Below are 26049 nucleotides of genomic sequence, written 5' to 3'. Positions count from 1 at the left end.
ACTTTACTCCTGAGCATAAAGAGCATTGATCATCTCAGCCAAAGTGATGCTTGATAAATATCTTGAGTCATTAATGGAAGAGATTTTGGCTTTATATATTTCAGGTAAGGCTGCAATAACCTTTTCAACTATTCTTGCTTCACTGAACTAGTCCTCAAGCAATCTGGTGATGTTCACAACAGGCATGATCCTGTCTGAGTATTGTTTTACTGTTTCTTATTCCTTCATCTTCAAATTTTCAATGTCCCTTCTTAAATTCAAGAGTTTTTTCTATCTCGTTCTTTCAGTCCCTTGAAACTCCTCCTCGAGCTTATCCCAGGCCTGTTTTGGAGACTCACAAGCCATGATCCATGTGAAGATCAAGTCTGACACACTGTTTTGGATGCGTGACATTGTTTTGTATCTCTTGGCTCTATCATCAAAATACTGCCTGATCTGAGCCACAGTAGGGTTGGCTCTCAAATGTGGTGGTTCAACATACGAGTTGACAACCTCCCACAAGTTAAATATGTTCAGGTAGGTCTTCATTTTCACTATTTAAATGTGGTAGCCTTCACCATTGAACACTAGTGGTGGAGTTGGAGAGAAACTGGATGAAGACATGATTTTGAGGATTGAAAAAAAATGACAGGTCCAAAAAGAAATGAGCTATTGATACCAATTGTTAGAACTAAGAGAACATAAGGAGAAATTTGACAGAAACTTGAGCTAGAAGGCTCGATGTCTTATTGACGAAAACATTCAATATCGCCTTAAGAACTTGAGTAAAACCAGAGAATTAAGAAGAATTTCTAAAATATTTCATTACAAAAGAATTGAGGCATAAAGCCATTACATATACCAGTTAATAAGCTGGTCAAAATAAGCTAATGTCACCTAAACATTTACCTAACACCACTAAGTAACCTAGTAATTGATAAATATAACTTGCACACATAGTAAAGTTGATTTATCAATCCATCAGCACCTAATTACATCGAATATCTTACAAACTTAGTTCAAATCTAACTAAGTAACAAAATCAACAACATAGGCTCTAGCTGCAACATGCATGGCTTAAGCTGCATGGTCTACTCCTTGTGCTACTTCTTGTCCTGCATGGAAGCCAACTTCAACAAAAGCCATGAAAAATGAAATCCGCTAGGCCTTAAAGAACTTGAAGCATATATAGAATAAACTCAGTATTCTTGGCGATAATCGAGCTATGATTAGCGGCTTAAGAGATGTAGAAGCAGTTACCATCAGCGTGCTAGAATCTGTATTGTCCTTTATTTCAATGCCAGTGGCAGAATCAAAATCAAGCCGTTGATCGCTGGTTTCGAAGCTAATGTACCAGAAGAAAGTAATGTGTGAGGAAGAACAGAAAGCAAATAAAATTTTGAGTTGTGAAGCTGCATTCTGTTCCTGTATCAAATCCGAAAACATGAAGCATGTCGAGATAGTGAAAAAGGAGCTTCAAAGCTCAGATTTAAGCATCCAAGATCTTGAAGATGGCCTTGAAACCCTCTCCAGCGTATGATCAAAACTAGAGTTACTGTTCTTAATATCATCAGATGTTAAATATTGGCATCGCAGTTCCGCAAGGCAAATAGTATGCTCGTTCCGCAAGGGCCTGAAAGTGAAGTCCGATATGCCTTCTTCCAAATGATGAAATAATGGTGTGCAGAATTCATGAGAGCTACTCCCTTGGCTCCGCAACCTCTACCCCTGATTGTGCCTCCTACAACACCCCATTTTCCTCAAAATATAGTAAGTTTTCATCGGCCTCTGATTGATAAGATTTGAAAGTGTGGGGATTAAGAATTCAAAGGTTAGAAGGATGATGATCCGATCCAGCTAGAACTGAATACTGGTTGGAAAATACTTGGCGAGTTTTCGATGAAATGATGTGCTCACCTGAGGATAGTTAAAGATGTGCCATATCACTACTAAGACAATAAGCTTACAAGTGGTGGACTACTTTGATATCAGTCGTTCCCAAAGATCGGGTGAATTGAGATTTCTTTGTATATGAATTCAGAAAGAGATATATCGTGGGATACCTTAAAAGAAAAAAATGGAGAATTTCTAGAATTGAAGGAAGGGAGCATGTATGTGGCAAAGTATGAATGGAAATTCATCCGACTTAGTAAGTCCGCCGAAGAGATTATGCCAACAGAAGGTGAAATGTGCACCCTTTTCGAGTGGGTCTGAACAACGATATCCGAATGTTAGTGGGAGAACTTGAATTGAAAAAGTTTGTGGTTTTATCCGAAAGAGCATAGAAGGTGGAAGGCATGTGCAACAAAAGAAATAAGCCAAATCGAAGCTCCAAGATTCCAATAAACGGAATATGACCAGATTGTTTCGAGCTCCTCCATCAAAAAGATTAAAAGATGTTCATAGTCCTTTTTCATTTCCGTCAAGGTTTTCGAGGGGCCGAGAACATTTAAATTATTCGACAACCTTGTGAATGAGAAAATCCTGACTCTAATTAATGAAGATAAATCGCATGCACCATTTAAATTACATAGCTAGTTCCCATGACATCATCCAATTGCACACGAATCAAATCATGCCGATTTGTTCTTCAATAAAATAAAATGACAATTACGGATCAAGTTATATTTAACAATTGTGTATTGTTCAAAGCATCGAACAAGGAGTCTTTCTCGAAATGAAGCCAAAAGCGATGCTAAGAGACCATTTTATCTTTCTTCTAATTTAGAGAAAAAAAGTGAATATCAAGGCAAACATGAGATGAATGCGGTTTCAAATCTCACAGTTCCAACACCAATTTTTTGTTAGCCTTAGGCTAGACTGAAATTTAACTAGACTTGATAAAATAGTAAGGAATGAAAAATACCACAAAAAAAATTTAATTAAAATGGGAAATAAGGAATAAAGGTGGAGACGTTTGAAATTCCCAGTAATGGGACTTACATTTATATAGAGAGAGTTGGTACTTGTATATATAGTAGAAGATAGATAAACAATGAAGCACCAAATTTAGTAGAATCCATATCCAAAATTCATTGAAAAATGTAAAGGGCTCGGAAACAGAATATGTTTTTCTCTTGTTGAGATGATGATAATAGCAAGGCCATGGTTAACTTGGTAAGGGAGATTGAAACCGTGACTTGTTCCATGTTTGAGAATTTTTTGTCCCTTATCTCAGGGCCAAAAGAACAATGAAAGAAGATCAGCTGGTTATTAGTTTCCAGAATCGAATAGCAAACAGGAAGAGACATTAATGAATTTGAAAATGTTGATGCTGGTTGTGGGTCAGGAGATGAACACATCATGTTGAGATGCAAAACCAGCTAAAGGACTCGTATTGGCAAAAAATACTAGTAATAATAATAAAGAAATAATTTCATTCCCATACATGTGTTGCTGCATAAAATAAATAAATTGTTAGAAGCAAGCGGATCTTGCCTCCTTGCAGAACCTAATCAACAAGACAGCAATGACAAGAAGAAGACGAGGCAAGTTAAAAGCAAATGATTCATTAATACAAGGCATTGAATGTAGTACCACCGTGCGCATTATTATATAATATTTGTATATATGGATATAATGGCATTGAACACTAGTAGTGTTTGTTGCTACCGAAGGGTGATGAGTTGTTGTGATTGTGGAGAGGAGACACAGCAGAAACATTTTGGCGATAGTTGTGGGGATCGAGATCGAGTTAGTTCATGTTGCTTCCTTCCAATTGATATTTAAAATGATTGAGATTCCTCGTGTCTGGCCTCAACCTGTAATATATATGTTGCGCAGATGGTAAGGGGACTACAGCAAATAGCTAAGCAGAGTTGGAAACACATATCGCTTTTGCATAACAAGAAAATGGCAGCCTCTTACCATGCTCGATCAAACAGCTTGCCCTCAAGGCAACACCCTATCGTTTCACAAATCGACGAGAACTTGAACCGATTGAGGGCATCTCAATCAGCCTCTACATCATCATTGATAGGCCACAATCTAAGTGGTCTTCAGGATTTGCATGAATGTGTTGATGTATTGCTTCAATTCCCCCTCACCCAACAAGCTCTCGCCCAAGAGAAGCAAAGGGAAATGGTTGAAGAGCTTTTGGATGGATCTCTCATGCTCTTGGATGTATGTACCACTGCTAAGGATGCCTTGTCGCAGACAAAGGAATGCACACAAGAGCTTCAATCAATTTTACGCAGAAGACGTGGAGCCGAAGGGCTTGCTAATGAGCTTAGGAAATACTTGACATCTAGGAAAGCCATGAAAAAGGCAATCTGCAAGGCCTTAAAGAACTTGAAGCATATACAGAATAAACTCAGTACTCCTGGCGAGAATGGAGCTGTGATTAGCGTCTTAAGAGATGTAGAAGCAGTTACCATCAGCGTGCTAGAATCCGTATTGTCCTTTATTTCAGGGCCAGATGCAGAATCAAAATCGAGCCGTTGGTCGCTGGTTTTGAAGCTAATGCACCAGAAGAAAGTAATGTGCGAGGAAGAACAGAAAGCAAATAAATTTTTGAGTGCTGAAGCTGCAGTGCGTTCCTGCATCAAATCCGAAAACATGAAGCATGTCGAGAACGTGCAAAAGGAGCTTCAAAGCTCAGAGTTGAGCATCCAAGATCTTGAAGAAGGCCTTGAAACCCTCTCCAGGCATATGATAAAAACTAGAGTTACTGTTCTTAATATCATCAGCTGTTAAATATTGGCATCGCAGTTGTACATATATACTGTAATTTTACAGAGGTTATACAATAGAAAAGAAATACAAAGATTATACAATCTTCTTTCTCAAAATTCTACCTCTTGTGAAATCATTCAGTTATATTTCCAAAATTGTTTTTACTTCAGACATATTCAACCATGAACAAGAAAAAACTTGAAAAATACTTTTATCCAGCACATGCTAATATCCAAAACTTACACCCGAATCCCAGTAACTTAGACCTACCTTTAATTGTCCCCAAATTGAATTATAGAGCCTCATCATCACAACTGGTGTCTTGGAATATCTCATGAAACATTTGTATGAATATGTGAGCTGCCAGGATTCCTCTTGCCCCACTGAAGACAATGGAAGACTTGCTAAAAATTAAAAACTCCATGCCCGTCAGTTTATCACATGGAAGATGGCAATGAAAAGATGCTAATTTGAAATTATGTTAATCATAAAATTTTCTTATGTTAGGGGAAAAGGAAGCAAGGATCAGAAAGTGGATCTTGTTCAACTTCAAACCCTTCTTTATTTATTTTGTTATCAAATTGCATGAAAAATAATGGTAAGTGCTAACACACACGTGGAAATAATGAATTGGTTGTCTGTTTTTCCTTAATATATTAGAAAAATGTCACCAACTCCCGTGCATTGGCAACTAGGATGGTTTCAACGTGTGCAAAGAAACGGCAAGGATATATATATTGAAGTGCTTGGATTGTGAGCTGGAGAGATGGTAGAGGGGAGACATTGCATGAACATTGCTGCCACCCTTTGATCGAGATCTTAATTAATCATGTCAACATTAGCAGAAAGAAGAAGCATTTGAGATTCCCTTTGTCTCCATGGATTGATATGCATATACATATATATAACTTGGGAGCAGATGCCTAGTATTTCAGTGAAAATTGCAAGAAACGTTGATTCAACAAATAGGCTTCTTTGCTCAGAACAAAAATAATGGCAGCCACTCGATCCAACAGTTTCCCCCGCTCATCTAGACAACACCCACTAGCAACAGAAGTTAATGAGCATTTGAATAGATTGAGGGCTTCTAAAGAGGCATCTACTTCATCATCATCAATAAGCCATAAACTAAATGGCTTTCAAGATTTGTACGACTGTGTTGTTAAGTTTCTTCAGTTGCCTCTGTCCCACCATGCTTTAGCCCACGAATGTGCTGGTGCGTTGTTGGATGGTTCTCTTAGACTCCTCGACCTTTGCAGCACTGCAAAAGATATTGTGCTGCAAACAAAAGAAAGCGCAAGTGAACTTCAATCGGCTTTGCGTCGAAGGAAAATCGGTGAAGCCGAGATCGCAAGTGAAGTGAGGAAATACATGAGCTCCAGGAAAGTTGCCAAAAAGACTATCCACAAGGCATTGGGAAACTTGAAGGTCATACAAAGGAAAAACACAGTCTCACCTTCAGAAACAGTTAGCATGCTGAAGAAGATTGAAGCAGTGACTTGTTCTATGTTTGAGGATTTGTTATCTCTCATCTCCGGACCAAAGCCTGGAAGTTGGTTATCAGTTTCGAAACTATTGCATCAAAGAAGAATAGCGTGCGAAGATGCTGGAAGAAACGTGAATGAATTTGAAAAGGTTGATGTTGCTTTGAAATCCTTCGGAATAACCAAATCTGAGATCATAAATCTTGAGATGCAAAACCAGCTAAAAGACCTGGAGCTGTTTATTCAAGATCTTGAAGATGGACTTGAATGCCTCTTCAGGTGTATGATCAAAGCAAGAGTCTCGCTTCTTAACATCCTTACCCTGTAAAAAACCAAACCCAATTTTGGATTACATCATGTATAGAAATCAAATATACATACATACATACATACATACATATAAATGAAATACTCTTTTCCATTTCCATACGACAAAATCTCCATGTTATTTTTCCTCTTTCAGTAGCATTTGTTTTAACCTTCTTTTCTTCCAGAGAAAACAAAAAAGTTACATAAAACAGTAACTAGATAGTAATGAAACAAAGTTAACCTTGGGTTTTTGTATTGTACTTTCTTCTTAAATATGATGCAATTAATTTATCAAGTTTGAGGCTGGTAGGATTCCTTTTGTCTCTCAATTAAACAACAATCAATCCATTCACACGGATTCATGCATTTATAGTGAGAACAGCAAGCTTATATTCAAATCTATCACACGTTTCAATTGATGAAAAATGGTGAGGCCAGCTTGTTGCCAAATATCAACCATTAAACTCCACCCTTTTTTTCTATTTGTTGGCAATATGTGTAGAAATTATTAAGCTTGCATGCAGATATTGCCTCCCTCCGCCACAACAAGATAATCGTATAATAAACTCTACCGATTTTTCTGTTTGTTGCCAACATGTGCAACATGCACATATTGCGTAAAAACCTCTTGTTTTTACAAATGGTTGAATTGTAGTAGGAACAAAACGACTCTCTAAACAGATATGATAGGTGAGTTTTTGTCAACTGAATTCAACACCTTTCGCGAAGCAAATGGAATAAACAAAGAGTTCACAACACCTAATACATCTGAGTAGAATCGCATAGCAAAACACTAGAACTGCACTGTTGTTGAAATGTGCAGAAGCATGGTGAAGCAGTTGCCGCAACAGCAGAATATGCAACTAAAATTATGCTCCACTTGGCCTTCTAGTCTATAGAGACTAGATCTCTTCAAAACTGGTAAGTTTAGAAATGGTAAGTACGATGACTAAATGGTAAAATTCTCATTTCTAACGTAAAAGGGCAACGATGTAATTTTCACCCCAATGAATTCATGTTAAAGGTTGAATGTGAGTTATGAGATTTGAGTGGCTAAATAATTATTTGTTGTGAAGAAATTGATCTGAAGGGTAAAACGGAAATTTTTCCAAAAAGGCATTTTGGTCATTTCTCAAGAATATACACAATCCCTCTAAAAAGAAAATATTCACAACATTTACAAGTGGAAACCCAAATACCAAAACCTAAGTAACTCGACTCTCAAAATTAGTTCCAAGTGGAGTCACCTAGCTGCATAACGTGTTAGTCGAGAACCTAGCAAGCTAGACACGAAAACCTAAAAACGTGGTGTTGTCACTAAACAATTCGAGCTAGTCTGGTTAACCACCTATTGCCTAAAGTTTGAAGACTAAACTTAATACGAATATAACGAAAAGAAAAACGTAAATACTACACCCTAATCTCATTACCAAAATCTAGGTTCGAGAGTATGATTATAATGCGTGGAATGTTTGAGAATCCCTACAACGCCTATTCAAATATAATCCTATAAAGTTTGGTGTTTAAGGTTTTAAATCAAAATTCTAAGCACAAATATAAATATACGACCTACCTTCAAAAACTAAAAGAGAGCTAAAACTAAAATCCAATAATTAACATAGGATATTAAAAGAAAATTTAATTCTAAAATTAATACCAAAATTGAAAATAAATAAATTTAACTTAAATATATAAAATTAAATTTAACTTAAAATATTGAGATTGAAAATTAACACTAAAATTTTAAAATTTTAAAATCTAATATTTAAAATCTAAAACGAGAATGTTAGCTCTAGTTTTTCAAGTATTTTGATATTAAAAAAAGTATATTAAAAATTCCCTACTTAAATCTACAAAAATTGTTTATAAGTCCTTAAAATTATTTTCAAAGTGTTGGACAAAATAAATTGTTAAAAAGCCTTAAATTAACTTATTTTTAACGAGTTTTTAAAGTCTGAAGGACTTCTACCGATGCTTAGTGGACAAGTATTGGTAGAACTTAAGATGAAAAGACCTTGAAAAAGCTACAGAATTCTGTCGATAGAACTGGGAGTTCTACCGATAAAACCAGACTTTTATCTATAGAACGCACTCTAGTAAGCAAGGTAGTTTTGGCCTGAGACTTCTATCAATACCCTGGTCCCTTCTACCGATACAACCAAAGTGTTACCGATATCTTGAGGACTTCTACAGAAACAAGTCAAGTCAGTAGCAAAAGTTCAGCATCTCTTGCACTTCTATCGATACCTTGAAGACTTCTATCGAAACAAGTCAAGTCAGTAGCAAAAGTTCAACATTCCCTGCACTTCTACCAATACTCTGATGGGTTCTATAACCTCCCAAACCCAGCCTAGACATTATTGCTAGATTGAAAAGGCTACATTAGCCACCAAAATGGCTAAGGTAACTTACGTTACTTTTTAAGACTTTAAATAAACTCATTTTAGAGAAAACAGTAGTTGTACTTTGAGTTAGCTTAAAAGCATTCATTCATTAGGCCTTGTATGCTTAGGGTCATTCTATTGTTGAGAGTGTTGTTTTAGAAAAATAGTTTGCTTGTCTCTTTTCTTTAAAAAAGAACTTGAAGTTAAACTAATGCAGCGGAAAAACCATTTTTCAAGTCATTTTGGAAAATTAGTTGCCTTATCAATTTTTTTTTCAAAAACAGTTCTTTTGCAATGTAGTGGAAACTAGGGAACAATATCAAATTTTACTTAAGCCCAATATCATGCATTATCCAGTTATTATGCTTAAGTAATCCATGCAGGTAAAAATCCTCAAAAGAAAAGTTATCAAGCCACAGACCAGAAATAATTAAAAATTACAAGCTAAAACCAATAAAGACTTCAGAATACTTAATTAAATAATAATAATAATAATCTCTGATCCAAGTTGATTCTCTGAATGTTGAGTTCGGTCCTAGTTTTGAGGTTTACCTAAAAAGTTAAACACTGTTGGGGGTGAACTTATGAAAAGCTCAGTGTGAATCGAACAATTATTTAAACGAACAAAAACATAAATATCGAATACATTGAAACATCTTAGCATTAACAGAAGAACACAAAACCATCATTGGAATTTCATATCATTACATAGCCATTATCAAATTGACGTCAAATAGCGTATGAGCATGGGACATTATTCATTCGAGTAACAATCACCTTTCAGTACCACAAAATACAATACATAGCATAAATTAATAACATTCGAATATGTCGTGCACATGATGTAATGCAAAAAGGTTTCTACCCATACCATCAGCTAGACACCATGAGTTCCCCAGAACCTGTCATCCGAACTCCAAAACATTTTGGGCTTAAGCCCGTTGTGGTTAAAACCACTGATAACAATATTGAGAGAATTCTGCCAGTAAAAATGCAGACAAGCTGCTAGTAAAAATGCGATAAATCACCATTCCCTTCAGTAATCTAGGTGCAGTGCAGTGTCTACAAATAATGCAGACTTAATATGCCGCTGGTACTCCACGGACCTCCTCCGTCAACCACAAAATCTCAACCCGATGCATATACAATGTGTCACACAATCTCATAGATAATCATATCTCAATACTTTTCACATTTATTTGACATGTTCAGCATTTCATCAATAATCACATACTTTTAGTAAATTGAAACAGTGTTCCAATCTTTCAAATTACCATTGAGTTGGTATCAATCAATATCGTTCAATTTCACATACTTTACGGATTTTCATTGTGCATAAATAGCAACCTTTTCAGTACACAATATAACAAATATCCCATGTATTTAAATCATACATAAGCTAAATATATAAACACATTATATCATTTAGTCAAACATTCTCATAACTCAAATATGCAATTACAAACTCAACCAAACATTCATACTATCAAACTAGCAATTTTGCCAACATGTCAATCTTTTATGGCTCAAAACATACCTGGTTCGGCCACTCACAAATCAATAATTGGGCTATTAAGTCAATCCAATCAGGAAGCTAATTTATCAAATATAACATGATATTTAATATTTTCAAACAATTTTATGACTTTACGACCCATACCTTATTTTTCGCTTCCTCACAACATAGTAGAGAATCTTCCAATTTTCCTTAATAATTCCTTAAACGAACCTAAACCAAAATTCAGAATAAATTCAATAAATTTAACAATAAACTAGACCCCAAACACCCACTTATGAGTTCAAAAAAAATCATTGAAATTATAACTATTTTATGAATCCAAACTAGTTAGATTCCTTACACTGTATCGATGCAAACCGTACGTACAATCGTTCTTCGCCTTTACGGATGATTTGGGGCATTTGGGTCAGCACCTAATTCAATAATATACTGGAAAATAAGTAGCTAATTAATTATTAAATTTCTTCATTTAATCAATTCATAACCTTTACCCAACAACTATGTCGAAATAACAAACTAGTTACTCTTAATTGCACTTACGCTTCACGATTTGTGGGTTTCGAATGGTCAATCGATCAATAACGTTTTTCCCTAATTGAAATGGATTTAAAAGCTAATTAATTTGCATCTAGTTAATTAATTTAATTTTAACATCTATCACCCCAAATTATTGTGTTTTCTTTACCAACTTGTAAATTCATAATTTTTATTTATTTGATTAATAGACAAAGTCTTTGTGGAGACGATAACTCTTTTACTTACTTATTACTTGATAACGACTATGTACACTAGCACATTCCATCACGAACCAATTATCAATCTTAATTACGCAATTTCTTCACTTAGTATCTTGATCAGTAGAAATCCCTAAATTATGCTAATATCTCTTTCGAAAGTAAGAGCAACTGACTCTAGGTTGATTAATTCAACTTTCTTTCTAATTAAAACTCCTATTATCACATCCGAAAAATCAAGTTAGAAGGATTGGGTTAGTGGAACCAAGAGCGGTCACGCCCTAATTTTTTAGTTAATATTAGGTTGATAAATTGAACTTTCTTTCTAATTAAAACCCCTATTGTCACATCCTAAAAATTGGGTTAGAAGGATTGGGTTAGTGGAACCAAGAGTGGTCACGCCCTGATTTTTGAGTTAATATTAGGTTGATTAATTGAACTTTCTTTCTAATTAAAATCCTTATTGTCACATCCCAAAAACTGGGTTAGAAAGATTGGGTTAGTGGAACCAAGAGTGGTCAAGCCTTGATTTTTGAGTTAATATTGTGAATATTTTATCAAGTAATTTGTTCTGGATCAATTGGTAAGAGATGTGAATAATGTGTGTGAGGTTTCGGGTTTGAATCTTTTCCTTGAATTTTTACTATTTTGCCTAAATCTCTATCTTTGAACATCTGATTTATAAATTATTTTCACTCAATTATGGCAAGAATGAGCTTGCTGGCTCAGTTGTAAGGCTTCAGCTTACCTAAAGATCTGGTGTTCAAATCCCTATGTATGAAAAGTGAAAATTATTATTTTTAACTCTGAGGGAATCTGATAGGTGGTTAGTTAGTGGATTTAGTGGGATGTGGGTAGTTTGATTTAACCCAATAATCTCTTCTATTCTTCCACTCTTCCTATTTCACGTCTCAACTTTCTCTCATTCTTCCGTTTCTCTTTTTCTTTCTTTTCTAGAAAATTTTGGTTTGTTATAGTTTCTTTGACATTGTTCTTCATTTTTTGCTTTACCGTTCCTTTCTCATTGATTTTTCTAACGGGTAAGTTTTACAATTTTGTTCTTCAGTGGTAGGTTTCTTCTTGTCGTTTGAGAGGGGTGGTGCTTTGTAAAAATTCGACTATTAATCATTTTGGTTTTTCAATAGGAGGAGAGGGTGGTGCATACGACGTCTCTTCGGTGAGTTAGGCATGGCTAATGACTTTAAATAAACTCATTTTAGAGAAAACAGTAGTTGTACTTTGAGTTAGCTTAAAAGCATTCATTCATTAGGCCTTGTATGCTTAGGGTCATTCTATTGTTGAGAGTGTTGTTTTAGAAAAATAGTTTGCTTGTCTCTCTTCTTTAAAAAAAAACTCGAAGTTAAACTAATGCAGCGGAAAAACCATTTTTCAAGTCATTTTGGAAAATTAGTTGCCTTATCAATTTTTTTTTCAAAAACAGTTCTTTTGCAATGTAGTGGAAACTAGGGAACAATATCAAATTTTACTTAAGCCCAATATCATGCATTATCCAGTTATTATGCTTAAGTAATCCATGCAGGTAAAAATCCCCAAAAGAAAAGTTATCAAGCCACAGACCAGAAATAATTAAAAATTACAAGCTAAAACCAATAAAGACTTCAGAATACTTAATTAAATAATAATAATAATAATCTCTGATCCAAGTTGATTCTCTGAATGTTGAGTTCGGTCCTAGTTTTGAGGTTTACCTAAAAAGTTAAACACTGTTGGGGGTGAGCTTATGAAAAGCTCAGTGTGAATCGAACAATTATTTAAACGAACAAAAACATAAATATCGAATACATTGAAACATCTTAGCATTAACAGAAGAACACAAAACCATCATTGGAATTTCATATCATTACATAGCCATTATCAAATTGACGTCAAATAGCGTATGAGCATGGGACATTATTCATTCGAGTAACAATCACCTTTCAGTACAACAAAATACAATACATAGCATAAATTAATAACATTCGAATATGTCGTGCACATGATGTAATGCAAAAAGGTTTCTACCCATACCATCAGCTAGACACCACGAGTTCCCAAGAACTTGTCATCTGAACTCCAAGACATTACGGGCGTAAGCCCGTTGTGGTTAAAACCACTAATAACAATATTGAGAGAATTCTGCCAGTAAAAATGCAGACAAGCTGCTAGTAAAATGCGATAAATCACCATTCCCTTCAGTACTCCAGGTGCAGTGCAGTGGCTACAAATAATGCGGACTTAATATGTCGTTGGTACTCCACGGACCTCCTCCGTCAACCACAAAATCTCAACCCAATGCATATGTAATGTGTCACACAATCTCATAGATAATCATTACTTAATACTTTTCACATTTATTTGACATGCTCAGCATTTCATCAATAATCACATACTTTTAGTAAATGGAAACAGTGTTCCAATCTTTCAAATTACCATTGAGTTGGTATCAATCAATATCGTTCAATTTCACATACTTTACGGATTTTTATTGTGCATAAATAGCACCATTTTCAAGACACATCATAACAAATATCCCATGCATTTAAATCATACATAAGCTTAATATCTCAACACATTATATCATTCAGTCAAACATTCTCATATCTGATAACTCAAATATGCAATTACAAACTCAATCAAACATTCATACTATCAAACTAGCAATTTTGCCAACATGTCAATCTTTTATGGCTCAAAACATACCTGGTTCGGCCACTCACAAAATCAATAATTGGGCTATTAAGTCAATCCACTCAGCAAGCTAATTTATCAAATATAACATGATATTTAATATTTTCAAACAATTTTATGACTCTACGACCCACACCTTATTTTTCGCTTCCTCACAACACACTAGCGATTCTTCCAATTTTCCTTAATAATTCCTTAAACGAACCTAAACAAAAATTCAGTATAAATTCAATAAATTTACCATTAAACTAGCCCCTAAACACCCACTTCTGAGTTTAAAATAATCATTAAAATTATAACTATTTTATGAATCCAAACTAGTTAGATTCCTTACACTGTATCGATGCAAACCGTACGTACAATCGTTCTTCGCCTTTACGGATGATTTGGGGAGTTTGGGTTAGCACGTAATTCAATTATATTCTAAAAAATAAGTAGCTAATTAATTATTAAATTCTTTCATTTAATCAATTCATAACCTTTACCCAACAACTATGTCAAAATAACAAACTAGTTACCCTTAATTGCACTTACACTTCATGATTTGTGGGTTTCGAATGGTCAATCGATCAAGAACGTTTTTCCCTAATTGAAATGGTTTTAAAAGCTGATTAATTTTCATCTAGTTAATTAATTTAATTTCGGTTAATTTGCATCTAGTTAATTAATTCAATTTTAAAATCTATCACCCCAAATTATTGTTTTTCTTTATCAACTTGTAAATTCATAATTTTATTTATTTGATTAATGTACATAGTCTTTCCGAAACGATAACTCTTTTACTTACTTATTACTTGATAATGACTGTGTACACTTGCACATTCCATCGCGAACCAATTATCAATCTCAATTACGCAATTTCTTCACTTAGCATCTTGATCAGTAGAAATCCCTAAATTATGCTAATATCTCTTTCGAAAGTAAGAGCAATCGACTCTAGGTTGATTAATTCAACTTTCTTTCTAATTAAAACTCCTATTATCACATCCAAAAAATCAAGTTAGAAGGATTGGGTTAGTGGAACCAAGAGCGGTCACACCCTGATTTTTGAGTTAATATTAGGTTGATAAATTGAACTTTCTTTCTAATTAAAACCCCTATTGTCACATCCTAAAAATTGGGTTAGAAGGATTGGGTTAGTGGAACCAAGAGTGGTCACGCCCTGATTTTTGAGTTAATATTAGGTTGATTAATTGAACTTTCTTTCTAATTAAAATCCTTATTGTCACATCCCAAAAACTGGGTTAGAAGGATCGGGTTAGTGGAACCAAGAGTGGTCAAGCCTTGATTTTTGAGTTAATATTGTGAATATTTTATCAAGTAATTTGTTCTGGATCAATGGTTAAGAGATGTGAATAATGTGTGTGAGGTTTCGGGTTTGAATCTTTTTCTTGAATTTTTACTATTTTGCCTAAACCTTTATCTTTGAACATCTCATTTATAAATTATTTTCACTCAACTATGACAAGAATGAGCTTGCTGGCTTAGTGGTAAGGCTTCAGCTTACTTAAAGATCTTGTGTTCAAATCCCTATGTATGCAAACTGAAAATTATTATTTTTAACTCTGAGGGAATCTGATAGGTGGTTAGTTATCTGAAAATTATTCTTTCTTTTCTAGAAAATTTTGGTTTGTTATAGTTTCTCTGACATTGTTCTTCATTTTTGCTTTACTGCTCCTTTCTCATTGATTTTTCTAATGGGTAAGTTTTACAATTTTGTTTTTCAAGGGTAAGTTTCTTCTTGTCATTTGAGGGGGTGGTGTTTTGTAAACATTCGACTATTAATCATTTTGGTTTTTCAATAGGAGGAGAGGGTGGTGCATACGACGTCTCTTCGTTGAGTTAGCCATGGCTAATGACTTCTGTTAAGTTAGTCTTTTTGGGGCTTCGTGATTTCCAAACTTGTGGTTTGTCGTACCAGCTATTAGGTGTGTGATTCTAACTCAATTTTTCGCTCGAAATTTGAGAAATTCACGAAATAAGAGCTATTTTTGAAACTACACAATGACCACCACGTACCGTACTAAACCGTAGTGGAACTTGTGTGCCACATGGCCATGTGGACAACACGGGTTAGCTTTTTGGGTTGTGTGGGCCTTTTGAGGCAATTTTGAGTCCCAATTAGGAGTCGTTTACAAGACTCAAAAATTATGTCGGTGGGCATTATGTAGGCTCAGAAAAGCGTAAGTTTCTTTAAACATACATAAGTAAGTGTTGGAGGTATGTTAATAAGTTCCGATAAGTATAATAATATGTTATGGTTTTCTATAAGTAGGTATGTGAGTTAAGCTTGTGTGTTATACGTGTTATGTTATCTGTTCTGATAAGCTATCTGATTCGACTATGTAATATGTCATGCTATGATTTGTATAAGTTATTTGCATATGCATTTGGGTGGGTTATGGTATGATGGAGGAAGTGTTATATTGTAGTTTATACTACAATTATAGCGACTAGACCGCAAATTTATATATATGGTAGCTCAGCTGCACTTATGTGAATGGCACACTACCACATATTAGTGTGATTGGATGGACGGACTCTTGTAGTCCTATTTGGTGTGATTGGCTGGACGAAGATGGTGTGTAGCGGATGGGGGTAAGACTTTGTATGATATAATTCGATATGATATGATACAAATCATGATGGCATGATTTATGATATGCTCTGGTATGATAAGATATGTTCTGATATATGCTCTAGTATGATTTATGAGATGGTGTGTAGCGGATGGGGCTAGCATACCAGGATTCTACATTCCATTCATAAAAAGCTTCAAACAGTATCAATTAAATGCAAGTCTAATAGTTGCTATTATCAAAACGAATTTAACCCATAATAACATTTTCCCAACTATCTCTAATCTGGTTGATATATCCTTTTGTTACATATTCTAGAATCTGAGTTTCTCGCTATGACTTTTCGTCTGGTTGTGCCATAACTCTATGAAATTTACTTCAGAATCTAAAGATAAATTCATATACATACATCTTAACTAGTTTTTCGAGTGGTCAATCCGCTCTAACAAGAATAGATTGAATCGACTTCTTTAATTTGATAGTAACAATTCGAAGCAAATCTCTCTTCTTGTCATCAAGATAATCCAGACATAAAATCTATCATAATTCCCTCATAATACCAATCAAAATTCATAACAAATTGTATTAGTTCATACGAAATCTGACATCCAGATTTAACTTGTTTACATAATTCGAGATCATCAGAGTAATGAGAACTGCTATGTGATGTTAAATTTGGTCTTCCACTGTTTACACTCTTGTCACTATTTATCCTTTCTTAAAAGTTAGAAGTTGGATACATAACAAGACTATTCCAATTATTAGTATCAGAGCATTGTATCATACTCTGACTACTACCTCCAACAGTATTTGTAGAATGACCTGCTTCAACATTATTACTGCGTTTCATACTTGAGTTACAACCATCAGATGAACTAGAAGAACTACTTTGCTCAATCTTACGAAAACCTCCTCTTAGACGGATCACAGTGCTCTAATAAGACAGATGCTACAACCGCATAGCTAAAACAATGCCTCAAGTACCAATAATGCACTCCAAAGTAAATGAGAAAAAACCATATAGTTCTAGCAACAACAAGTGCAGCAACACGACTTCTAAAAAGCTGAGACTTATATCAACATGCTTCCATGATCCAACCAAGAATTATAACCGTAAAAAATGTAATAGCCCCAAGCCAATGTGTATCATTTGCAAATGGACCATAAACGATAGAGTAGACAATAAGAACAATAAGAAAGCCAAGGTAAAGAAGTCCAAGATGTAAAGCCCTACTAAACTCCCAAGAACATAACCCATTTCTATACTATCGTAATATGCAAATTTATGAGCCTTTTGGGCAAACTCGTCCACATTCAAGCTATTTCTATTGAAGACCATGCGGCATAATAAGAGCATATTGATTGCTAAGGAAATTGATGATACCCCAAATAAAAATTTAGAAGGAGAATATCGCCGACGCACTGGAACCAACTGTGACATAAACAACACAAATTTCATATGCATAAAGTAGAGCAACAACTAGTAGAAGCAGAAAAGTAACAACACATGAGTTTTTCCCTCGAGTCCTCTCCCAAATCATAATTGACTAGAATGCCAAAAATAGAGCAATGCCAATCATTACTCAGCCAGACTAAGAATATTTCTGCCTAACATTATGATTAGCCAGCATCCCCACATGTAAAACACCATAACTGAAAATAAAACAAGTGCCCATGCCACTATAGACAAAAAAACACTTGACCTCAATGACTATGTTCAGGTCTATTTACATTTCGATCACTACCACACTGGCTACTAAAGTCATCGGTGATCTCACATTATTTTGTTTCACTAAAGTAATCAATTCAGGAGAAATCCTGGGTAACCCATAATTTAGATACCATAATAGTTAAAGTCGATTACCAGTGAATAACTACTTCTTTTAGTAGTGACGCAGCACATCTCAAATAATCTTCTGAAAGATCTAATATTTCATCTAGAATTTTTTGTATTTGTTAATCAGCTCTTGGCTCTAACAATCAAAGTTATTACTCATTTTACCATTAAACTATTCACTCCACTTTTGTGGGCTTTCACAATGTAAATACTATAAACATTCCGTGATATAGAATTTTGAGGACGAGGGGGTGGAGGTCGTAAAGCCACAAAATTTAATTATTATATATGCACAACAAACATAACATTCATTTTTAATATAAACACTATGAACCTCTAGTCTAACCTTTATGAATTTCTTCTCATCATTAGCAACCTTTTAATCAGAGACTTGAATATTGCTTTCAGCATTATCAAAATTAGCTCGATTGTAAATAATCTTTTATCTAAATGAGAAATTATTTCAAATCATGTCAGGAGATATCACACTATCTCGAGTTATAAAATAGCATGTATTTCTAGACTCCATACATGCTACGTTCAGTTCAAGAGCCAACTACACCATAGCTCTGATACCACTAAATGTAACACCCTTAACCCGTCTCCAGAGTCAGATTAGGGTTACGGGGCATTATCGAATAACCAGAACAATTAACTTCAAACCATTTTAATAATGTCGTTTAATATTAATTACTAAAAACTCATTACAAACATAGCAAATGTACACATTTGACCTTAAATTGAGTCTTCGTGGCCCTAAGAACAGTTCAGGATCAATCTAGGACTAATTTAAAATAATTCAAAAAATTTGAGAATAGGTTAAAAATTTTGAAAACAGGGGTCACACGGCTATGTGACATATCCTAGATCGTGTGGTATTCGAATAATGGGACACATGCTCTGTCCCAGCCCGTGTCTTAAATCGTGTGACTCATTGACTTGGGTCACACGACTGTGTCGCAGGCCGTGTTCTAGACCGTGTAACTCACTGACTTGATACACACGGTCGTATTTTAGGCCGTCTGAAACTTACACCAAATATAATAAATGACATATGGTCATGTGCCAGGTCGTGTGTGTCACACAGCTGTGTGACAGCCCGTGTGCTCCATAAATTGACCCTAAAAATAAGCCATTTTAAGACCAAAACTTGTCCAACCAACCAGTCCATTTGTGCATACATTCAAATAAACCTATACACACTTCAAACACATACAAACATACCATTTCAATCAACCTATTTCTTCTAACGAATATGCCATTCAAAGGCACAACATTTATACCAAAAAAACTTCAATTAAAACAAAGCTAAATTGCCACATCTCAAGCACAAGATCTAGTTTATCCCTATGCCAACCATGCCAAAATAACCATTCCAAAACATGCCATCATACCATATACTATCTAGAATCTATGGAGTATGCATGAAGGTTCATTCACCCATATTTGTAACTATTATTCAAGCCAAGATTTACCTTATTAAGCACAACAAGCTTGACATAACTTAAGACAAGCAATTTCACTTGAACAAACCTTTCAACCCTATTACATGCCATTTATAACCATTAACCAAAATAACCATAAATACCAATATGTCGAATAGATAGTGTGAGGATACTTTGACGAGATTCCAACCAGTTGAGCTTCCAATAATCTACAAGACAGAGGAAATAATTATGTAAGCATTTAATGCTTAGTAAATTCGTATAAGCGAAACTTAAACTTACCAAACATATTAAATTAAACAACCAAACCTTCTCTCATCATGTTATATGCCAAGCTTCCTTTCCAATACACATCACCTCATAAGGTTAGTAAATATATCATTACATATAAATCCCAAGTAACTCATGGCATATACATGATAAACATTTAGGCTTTATCCATAATCCATCACCCATACATATATTCTTTACACATACTTTCCATTGAAATCATATGGTTAATAGATAGTAAGTAAACAATACATCTATAAACGTAACATATATTGAGAAATAAATTTCATGCATATTTCATCCATTACTCGATAAATTGTTAGCATAAATCTCCAAAGGAGGAAAATCTCGAACACACGAATGGAACTCGAACAAAAAAAGAAAAAATAGGACAAGGCTCTAAGGCATGTATCAAGCCATTATCTTTAAGGTTATATTCACCCCCACCTATCTTCAGTGTACAAAAGAGTTTCAAGCAAATTAACCTCGAGGATACAATGAAGCCAATGACTATTTGCGCTTTGCACTGACGAGAATAGTCCACTAAGCAATGTATAACAAGAAACTCAAATTCTAAAAAGGATTTCTGTAGTAATACTTTATATAATAATCTAATAATATTAGAAAATAGAGGAAGGAAAGAAAGAATTTTAGAATTTGTTAGTGTGATTTCCAAATGAAATCTCATTCCTATTTATAGGAATTTTCATGTCTCTTCATAGAGACATCTTTCAATAGGTGTCTTTATGAATAAATAAATAATAATTATTCATTTAATTTTATAATTATTCAAGTAATATTGTTTGAATAGTTATATTGTTTTTTCAAAAATCAAATGATATAACTTTTGTCCAATGACAAAAGATTTATCTTTTGATTAATTACACCCATTCATTTATAGTTATTGAAATACTATAAATATTTGAGAATATTCCAACATAAATTATCATCCATTTTCATCTTGTATATGCATATTAATATTTTCATATCATATGAACATTAAGTCTTTATACATGCTTTTCCATTGACCTTTCTTATCCGTTGAACCTTTTTGAATAACATCGGATACATGGAATACCTTTTCATGTTAATGTAACATTTCCTTTAACTTTTAAATAATGCTCTCACGAGCTGTGGGTCAGGACGGTAGCTACACGATGCTGCTCACACAAGCTGTGGAAAATCCGCAACACATGCTACATCTCAGCCATCGGTAGGACCTCCAAGACCAGCACTCAATACATATACTTCTTAATTACATGTCATTTGTATCCTAAGCATTCTCTAGGCTCAACGGGTCTCTTTCCATATCCTTATCTCTAACCTTCATTCTCATATAACCATTCATGAATTTTATATGCTCATAAATTCATCATAACTCACTTTAATTATTAAATACAATACCATCATCCATGTTATACATAATAATCCATCCAAAATCCACTTACCTTAATTTTTGCTTTCTATTATATTTTTATTTCAATATACAATTCCTTCACCATAATTCCCCTGTTATTATTTTATCCAAACCAAAGCACTATGTCATTCAATTTAATTAACATCATATTTTGGTCTATATTACGAATACTATATAATTCTAAATCTAATTATTTATAACATAGTAATTATAAACATGACATACAAAATAATTTATAATAACTTAATCCTTATATGAACTTACCTTGATTGAAACGGTTACTAAAACGGAATCGACAACTAGTCCAAAACTTTAGCTTTTCCTTGATTTAAATTCAATTACTGCTTTTTCTTGATCTAAATAATAATTCAACCCAATTAATACATTTCCAGAATTCTAAAAAGTAATTTTATACAATTAAACCCTTCCATTAACAATTTACAAATTTTCCCCAATATTTTAACTTTTATACAATTTAGTCCCTAAACCCAAACTTGCAAATTTATCATTTATTGCTAAAATTCATGTTAGATATTTTACCTAGTCTTATAACAACTCATATTTATCATAAATTCACAATATATTCCTTGAATTTTACCATTTTCATAAATAAGTCCTTAAACTTAAAAAGCATAAAAAATTACTCAACAAAACATGTCTATTTTACAACCAATCTTAACAATCTATCATAAAACTTCAAAAACATATCAGATCCACTCATGGAATAATCTATAACGTTTAACAGTTTTACAAAATTGACCCCCTAGTTAGCTAGATTAAGCTAATATGAGCTCAAAAACAAAAAGATTATTAAAAGATGGGCAAAAACACCATACCATGCATGAAAATTCACCAAGGCCGAAAGCTTCGTTCCTATTTCAATGGTGTTTCGGTTCTACCAAGCCAAATTGAAGAAGATGACAATCTAAAGTTTTATTTAATTTATATTTTATTATTTATTTACTATTTTACCCTTACGTTATTAACTTATAAATTAACAAAAAAATACCCATAATTGTCCACTATCAAAATGAATGGTTTAATTACCATTTAAGTCCATTATTTATAGATTCCACAACCATTTGCCCCTTTTTAGCTATTAAAATTCCACTTTTGTAACCTTTACGATTTAGTTCTTTTTACTTAATTAACTATCTAAACCTTAAAATTTCTTAACGAAATTTTAATACGACCTTAATAAAATATTTACAGCTCAATTTGTAGAAACGAGGTCCCGATACCTCATTTTCTAAAACCACTTGACTTTAGGGACATACCACTTGAACCTAATTATTCTTTCATTTAACATAAATCATTAAATCAAATTGTATTATAACACTATATTTGACTCGTAAATATTAAATAGTAAAATTTTCTAACTCATAAGTCAGATTTGTGGCCCTAAAATCACTGTTTCGACACCACAAAGAAATGGGTTGGGTTGTTACAGAGATTGTGCCGACAGAAGATGAAATGTGCACCCATTTTGGGTGGGGTCTGAATGAAGATATACGAATGTTAATGGTGGAACTTGAACTGAAAGAGTTTGCAGTGTGGGCAAGGTGGATATTTTCTTCTTGCTCCATCTCTTCTAGGCTTATCTGAAGGCACCTTGGCTTGAAGGCACCTTCTTGATGCTCTTGGCTTGAAGGCACCTTCTTGATGCTCTTCCTTTCTGCTAACTCTACTTTACTCCTGAGCATAAAGAGCATTGATCATCTCAGCCAAAGTGATGCTTGATAAATATCTTGAGTCATTAATGGAAGAGATTTTGGCTTTATATATTTCAGGTAAGGCTGCAATAACCTTTTCAACTATTCTTGCTTCACTGAACTAGTCCCCAAGCAATCTGGTGATGTTCACAACAGGCATGATCCTGTCTGAGTATTGTTTTACTGTTTCTTATTCCTTCATCTTCAAATTTTCAATGTCCCTTCTTAAATTCAAGAGTTTTTTCTATCTCGTTCTTTCAGTCCCTTGAAACTCCTCCTCGAGCTTATCCCAGGCCTGTTTTGGAGACTCACAAGCCATGATCCATGTGAAGATCAAGTCTGACACACTGTTTTGGATGCGTGACATTGTTTTGTATCTCTTGGCTCTATCATCAAAATACTGCCTGATCTGAGCCACAGTAGGGTTGGCTCTCAAATGTGGTGGTTCAACATACGAGTTGACAACCTCCCACAAGTCAAATATGTTCAGGTAGGTCTTCATTTTCACTATTTAAATGTGGTAGCCTTCACCATTGAACACTAGTGGTGGAGTTGGAGAGAAACTGGATGAAGACATGATTTTGAGGATTGAAAAAAAATGACAGGTCCAAAAAGAAATGAGCTATTGATACCAATTGTTAGAACTAAGAGAACATAAGGAGAAATTTGACAGAAACTTGAGCTAGAAGGCTCGATGTCTTATTGACGAAAACATTCAATATCAGCTTAAGAACTTGAGTAAAAACCAGAGAATTAAGAAGAATTTCTAAAATATTTCATTACAAAAGAATTGAGGCATAAAGCCATTACATATACCAGTTAATAAGCTGGTCAAAATAAGCTAATGTCACCTAAACATTTACCTAACACCACTAAGTAACCTAGTAATTGATAAATATAACTTGCACACATAGTAAAGTTGATTTATCAATCCATCAGCACCTAATTACATCGAATATCTTACAAACTTAGTTCAAATCTAACTAAGTAACAAAATCAACAACATAGGCTCTAGCTGCAACATGCATGGCTTAAGCTGCATGGTCTACTCCTTGTGCTACTTCTTGTCCTGCATGGAAGCCAACTTCAACAAAAGCCATGAAAAATGAAATCCGCTAGGCCTTAAAGAACTTGAAGCATATATAGAATAAACTCAGTATTCTTGGCGATAATCGAGCTATGATTAGCGGCTTAAGAGATGTAGAAGCGATTACCATCGCGTGCTAGAATCAGATTGTCCTTTATTTCAATGCCAAGGCGTAATCAAAATCAAGCCGTTGATCGCTGGTTTCAAGCTAATGTACCGAAGAAAGTAATGTGTGAGGAAGAACGAAAGCAAATAAAATTTTGAGTTGTGAAGTCGCATTCATTCTCAGATCAAATCCGAAAACATGAAGCATGTCGAGATAGTGAAAAAGGAGCTTCAAAGCTCAGATTTAAGCATCCAAGATCTTGAAGATGGCCTTGAAACCCTCTCCAGCGTATGATCAAAACTAGAGTTACTGTTCTTAATATCATCAGATGTTAAATATTGGCATCGCAGATTCATAAGGCAAATAGTATGCTCGTTCATAAGGGCCCGAAAGTGAAGTGCGATATGCCTTCTTCCAAATGATGAATTAATGGTGTGCGAAATTCATGAGAGCTACTCCTTGGCTCGCAACCTCTACCCCTGATTGTGCCTCCTACAACACCCCATTTTCCTCAAAATATAGTAAGTTTTCATCGGCCTCTGATTGATAAGATTTGAAAGTGTGGGGATTAAGAATTCAAAGGTTAGAAGGATGATGATCCGATCCAGCTAGAACTGAATACTGGTTGGAAAATACTTGGCGAGTTTTCGATGAAATGATGTGCTCACCTGAGGATAGTTAAAGATGTGCCATATCACTACTAAGACAATAAGCTTACAAGTGGTGGACTACTTTGATATCAGTCGTTCCCAAAGATCGGGTGAATTGAGATTTCTTTGTATATGAATTCAGAAAGAGATATATCAGGTGGGGATACCTTAAAAAGAAAAAAAATGGAGAATTTCTAGAATTGAAGGAAGGGAGCATGTATGTGGCAAAGTATGAATGGAAATTCATCCGACTTAGTAAGTCCGCCGAAGAGATTATGCCAACAGAAGGTGAAATGTGCACCCTTTTCGAGTGGGTCTGAACAACGATATCCGAATGTTAGTGGGAGAACTTGAATTGAAAAAGTTTGTGGTTTTATCTGAAAGAGCATAGAAGGTGGAAGGCATGTGCAACAAAAAGAAATAAGCCAAATCGAAGCTCCAAGATTCCAATAAACGGAATATGACCAGATTGTTTCGAGCTCCTCCATCAAAAAGATTAAAAGATGTTCATAGTCCTTTTTCATTTCCGTCAAGGTTTTCGAGGGGCCGAGAACATTTAAATTATTCGACAACCTTGTGAATGAGAAAATCCTGACTCTAATTAACAGTATAAATCGCACAGACCATTTAAATTACATAGCTAGTTCCCATGACATCATCCAATTGCACACGAATCAAATCATGCCGATTTGTTCTTCAATAAAATAAAATGACAATTACGGATCAAGTTATATTTAACAATTGTGTATTGTTCAAAGCATCGAACAAGGAGTCTTTCTCGAAATGAAGCCAAAAGCGATGCTAAGAGACCATTTTATCTTTCTTCTAATTTAGAGAAAAAAAGTGAATATCAAGGCAAACATGAGATGAATGCGGTTTCAAATCTCACGCCCAACACCAATTTTTGTTAGCCTTAGGCTAGACCGAAATTTAACTAGACTTGATAAAATAGTAAGGAATGAAAATACCACAAAAAAATTTAATTAAAATGGGAAATAAGGAATAAAGGTGGAGACGTTTGAAATTCCCAAAGAATGGGACTTACATTTATATAGAGAGTTGGTACTTGTATATATAGTAGAAGATAGATAAACAATGAAGCACCAAATTTAGTAGAATCCATATCCAAAATTCATTGAAAAATGTAAAGGGCTCGGAAACAGAATATGTTTTTC

At 34.4% G+C, this 26049-nt stretch overlaps 2 protein-coding genes and 1 pseudogene across 2 annotated transcripts; 2 read left to right on the top strand and 1 right to left on the bottom strand.

Moving 5' to 3' along the window:
* Window positions 1-3762: 3762 nt before the first annotated feature.
* Window positions 3763-4674, top strand: LOC105761927 (uncharacterized). The gene has a single exon (XM_052625166.1). The coding sequence runs from the start codon at window positions 3763-3765 to the stop codon at window positions 4672-4674; it is 912 nt and encodes a 303-aa protein (XP_052481126.1).
* Window positions 4675-5646: 972 nt separating this feature from the next.
* On the top strand, window positions 5647-6465 carry LOC128035431 (uncharacterized). Its single transcript, XM_052625165.1, has one exon. The coding sequence runs from the start codon at window positions 5647-5649 to the stop codon at window positions 6463-6465; it is 819 nt and encodes a 272-aa protein (XP_052481125.1).
* A 10603-nt stretch (window positions 6466-17068) lies between these two features.
* On the bottom strand, window positions 17069-23533 carry LOC128035430 (calpain-type cysteine protease DEK1-like; annotated as a pseudogene).
* Window positions 23534-26049: the final 2516 nt, after the last annotated feature.

The sequence above is a fragment of the Gossypium raimondii genome, chromosome 12, assembly GCF_025698545.1.
Source record: "Gossypium raimondii isolate GPD5lz chromosome 12, ASM2569854v1, whole genome shotgun sequence".
NCBI lineage: Eukaryota > Viridiplantae > Streptophyta > Magnoliopsida > Malvales > Malvaceae > Gossypium > Gossypium raimondii.
This window is presented reverse-complemented; position numbering and strand designations above follow the sequence as displayed.

Excerpts from the sequence above, each read along its gene's own strand:
- LOC128035431 (XM_052625165.1), top strand. The coding sequence starts at position 5,647 with ATGGCAGCCACTCGATCCAACAGTTTCCCCCGCTCATCTAGACAACAC.
- LOC105761927 (XM_052625166.1), top strand. The coding sequence starts at position 3,763 with ATGGTAAGGGGACTACAGCAAATAGCTAAGCAGAGTTGGAAACACATA.